Below are 4,285 nucleotides of genomic sequence, written 5' to 3' on the forward strand. Positions count from 1 at the left end.
GATGGAGACGTTCGCCGCGGGTTGTTTATGGCAAACGACCCACACACACATGCGCGCGTACACACACACACAAACTTACGTGGTTGTCTGTGCGCGCCAAAATTACTGTCGTTGAATCGATAGTGAATGCACCGTTCGCTGTGAAACGGCGAAAAACTGACGTTCCTCATATAACATTTTCCTAAAATTTCAATTAAACCAGAAGATATTTGTTGGAAAGAAGGAGAAAGGGTTAGCAGACTCGACACGGAAAAAACTTCCAGAGAACGCCTGAAAAGAAAGGAGAGGCGTCCTAAAAAAAAATTAAGGAGAGGCGAAAAATCAAATGAGCAAGAGAAAACGAGAGAAAGAAAACTTGACCAAACATCGCTGGTCAAACAAGAGCAACACCGCACTGCCTATAAATCCATGCCACTACCACAAACTGACACCAAGAAGGCAGGGGCACCAGTTCAGGACACTCGCCCGCTCTCCAGTTGCCAGATCTCCAGCCCCAGGAGCTCCGAAGCAGCCTCTCCAATGGCGGTCAAGGTCTATGTCGTGTAAGCATCCGCACCACACTCTTCTTCTACCTAGGTCCACATCTTAAATTAACTGATTTTCTTGGTCTTGTTCGGTGTATCCCTGTCCGAAGATTGGCCTTCTTCTTTTTTCCCCTATGGATTACGATATTTCGACAATCTCAAAACCCATCCTAATTTACGCATTTAGAGTAATTCCTGAGATCAAGTATCACTTCTAGTCATTAGATGCCGCACGGCTCTGATTTTTTATCCCTTTGTTCGTCGGTAAGATCAGTAGATTGGCAGATGTGATTTCGTCAATGCGCGCGGATGATTTGATCGCGATAGGGAGAAAATGAGTGGGAGGAAAAATTGGACTCCCAATAATTCTACAGTGTTGATTTTAGGTGCCAGGGTCTCAATCATGACGGTAGGTTTCAGTCCCTGATGGAATTGATGCGTCAATAGTGGTGGGCTCCGGCGCTAATTGTGCTGCCTTCTTTCAATGCTTTTTTAATGCGCACCAGGGCGATTCTGCCCCAATTTTATAGTTTGACTGATTGGCCCCCAAATTTAGTGCCTCACTGGCATTCATGTATGCTACCCTATTTTTGTATGAGCTAAAGGCCAACTGATAAACACTACAAGAACAGGAATTTATAGACTTCTGATATTTGTGAGTTCTTTGGCTCCTCTAAATTCATTGCTTCAGTTGCATGATGAACTGAAATGTGAAGTCCAAACGAATCATATGTTTGAGTGAATGATTTTTCAGAAAGAAGTGATATCCTCTGCCCTCTGATGAATACCAATTTAATTTCAAACAGTGTTTGTATTCTTTTTTTACCATGTTATGTCCCATTTTCAAGTAGTTAATTTAATTATTTCAGCAGACAACTGACCAGTTTAGCACTATCTGATGGAAGTTTTTCTATGGTCTGCCTAATGCAAGTTTAGATCTTAGAAATATGTGTATGTATTATTTCTGACATGGACTTAACTACCAACGATAGAACTCAGCAACCCTGCAGTTTGGAACATTTGGATATTTTAATTTTTAATGCACATTTACACCTGACAATAGATTCAAATAAATTTTTAATCACTTCCTTGAGCGTTTCAGTCTTAGCTATGATGTACTTTTGTGGTTCCACTACATGCATGTTCTTTAATGTTCTCTTGAATGAAAGAAAAGTGAAGAGATATGCTGGGAAATATGTTTCCTTCCTCATCGTCAGTTGTGGCAAATAACAAAATTTCAGTCAGTGCTTTGGATGCACACATCTTATTCTTTGTTTGTAGATTTAAATCTTTCCGTTACTTCCCAATTAAGGCAAAGATGTAGAGCTTGCTTCCGAGTAATTGAATTGTACAGTATGAGTGATTATTATACAAACATAGGTACCTTTGAGTATCAGTTGTCATATAGTCCTTGAAATTGTTAGCGATCATTATGCTTATCTTTAAGGAGAAAGATAGAACAACAACGATATGTGCGGACTATAAAATTCTCAAAGGAAGCACAAATAAATAAGTATGTCAAATTGAGCAACAACGTTATGCATTCCTGCTTTCATATAGCAAAATTTGTAAAATGCACTGTTGATTCTTCCACAGGTACTACTCCATGTATGGACATGTTGCTAAACTAGCTGATGAGATAAAGAAAGGTGCGACGTCAGTCGAAGGTGTCGAAGCTAAAATATGGCAGGTTGGTCATTGTCATCTCGCGTTTTAAGTCACCACATTATAAATTTTATTTATACCAGTCTGGCTATGTTAAGAATAGTTTACTAAGTTGTTCGAATTCTTTAGAAAATTAATATTGAGTGCAGTTTTTACATACATCACTCTTATTCTATTGTTGTGCTGATCTTATATCACTCTTACCATCTGAAAGGTCCCTGAAACTCTCCCCGAGGAAGTACTTGGAAAGATGGGCGCACCTCCTAAGCTTGATGCCCCAATCATCACACCACAAGAACTTGCGGAGGCAGATGGGATCCTGTTTGGTTTTCCTACAAGGTTTGGCATGATGGCTGCGCAAATGAAGGCATTCTTTGACGCAACTGGTGGCCTGTGGAGGGAGCAGAGTCTTGCAGGCAAACCTGCAGGCATCTTCTTCAGCACCGGTACTCAGGGTGGCGGGCAGGAGACTACAGCGTAAGTGTCCATTCAGCATTGTCGTGTTTAAAAAGAGAAGCCTCATAATGAAACATCATTATAAATTGACCTTTTTATCATTTCTATTCGCGCTTCTCCCCTCAGATTGACAACGGTAACCCAGTTGACTCACCACGGCATGGTGTTTGTTCCTGTCGGGTACACCTTCGGTGCCAAGCTGTTCGACATGGACAAAGTGCAGGGTGGCAGCCCGTACGGCGCAGGCACATTTGCTGCAGATGGTTCGAGGTGGCCATCTGAGATGGAGCTGGAGCACGCCTTCCACCAGGGCCAGTACTTTGCGAGCATTGCGAAGAAACTCAAGGGATCTGCTTGACCTCTTCTGTCTGCACATATCGTAAAAAGGCATTTACATGAGCTCCACCGTATTGTCAATAGCTTGTTCTCTTCTTTTGTGGTGTTTTAGAATTTGTGTGTCTCTGTGGAACTTCTATTGCGGCGTGCGTGATATATGTGCTTTGATAGATTGGTTATAGTTTGGAGTTTGTGTTTACCATCATGTTTATATATAATAGATTATCAATGGTTGTTTTGGCTGTCATTCGTGGGCATAGCAGTACTGTTCTATCCCAGGCCATCCTAGACGACAGTTGGACCAAGACTCTGTCCGATGCCATATGATCAACACCCTGAAAATGGGCTCAGATGGTCTGACTCTGCAGGCTACTACAGCCGTGACTTTGCTTACGTGAACCGCCGGATAAAAACGGACAGACCAGCTTCACATATTTATCGGCAGTTATCGGCATCCTTTATTGATCTTATTTCACATTATTGAAACACACTGAACATAGAACACGATTAGAAATAAAATTGAGAAGGTGAAATATTATCCAGGTCGTTGATCTAAAATTGGATGACTCGTGGAGGGCTGGAGGCTAAGTCAATGACTCAGCGAACCAAGAGCGCCTAGAGCAGTGACGGTGCTTGGGCCAAACCGTAGGAGCGGCAAAGTGGCGGAGCTTGGGCCAAGAGGAGCAAATGGGCTGCGGGCGACCTAAAGCAGTAGGAGGAGCAAATGGGCTGGAGGGCGGCATAAAGCAGGCTTTGGCTATATTTCACTATACGTACCTATTTCCCCTAGGGTTTCGCCTAGGGTACCCAAACTCCTCCGGCAATTCCACCGGAGTCCACCATTTTTCCTGCTGTTTCGACCGGAGCCGCTCCGGCGTCGGGCAGTAAACCTATCTGCGGTCTTGGCACGCGTGCAACATGGCGGAACCAACGTCAATTCAAGGCGAGGGAGGGCAGGAGGGAGAGAGGGAGGAGAGGACAGAGATTGGATCGTGGTCCTTAGCGAGCGAGGCGAGGCACGATCCTAGCGCTGTAGAGGAGGAGGAGGAAGTGGATGAGGTAGCGGAAGAAGTTCATGAGGAGGGAGGAGGATTGGGGGGGTTTTGGACCAGAACCAGATCTGGAAGATCAATTTGCCGGGCTGAAGCTGCATGGTGAGGAGGAGGATGATCTGGATCTCTCGGGAGAGGTGGAAGAGCTTGTCAAGGATGTAAGATGGCGTGGGCTATTTAGGTTCATACCACTAAACCCTTTGGCCATGCCGCTCTGCTGAACCAGATGAGAAACGCTTGGGCAGCGGCAAA

General features: G+C 44.2%; 1 protein-coding gene across 2 annotated transcripts; it reads left to right on the forward strand.

The window, feature by feature from the left end:
- The first annotated feature begins 263 nt into the window (after positions 1-263).
- On the forward strand, positions 264-3,228 carry LOC109766743 (NAD(P)H dehydrogenase (quinone) FQR1). 2 transcript variants are annotated; one of them, XM_020325525.3, is made up of 4 exons: positions 264-542; positions 2,121-2,214; positions 2,404-2,666; positions 2,772-3,228. In XM_020325525.3, exons 1-4 carry the CDS (start codon positions 409-411, stop codon positions 3,001-3,003), a joined length of 723 nt encoding a protein of 240 aa, XP_020181114.1. In that variant the 5' UTR covers positions 264-408; the 3' UTR covers positions 3,004-3,228. The 2 variants fall into 2 exon arrangements, with proteins under 2 accessions (XP_020181114.1, XP_020181115.1); XM_020325526.2 differs by lacking the exon at positions 264-542 and adding an exon at positions 1,161-1,179.
- Positions 3,229-4,285: the final 1,057 nt, after the last annotated feature.

This window comes from Aegilops tauschii, chromosome 3 (assembly GCF_002575655.3).
Source record: "Aegilops tauschii subsp. strangulata cultivar AL8/78 chromosome 3, Aet v6.0, whole genome shotgun sequence".
NCBI lineage: Eukaryota > Viridiplantae > Streptophyta > Magnoliopsida > Poales > Poaceae > Aegilops > Aegilops tauschii.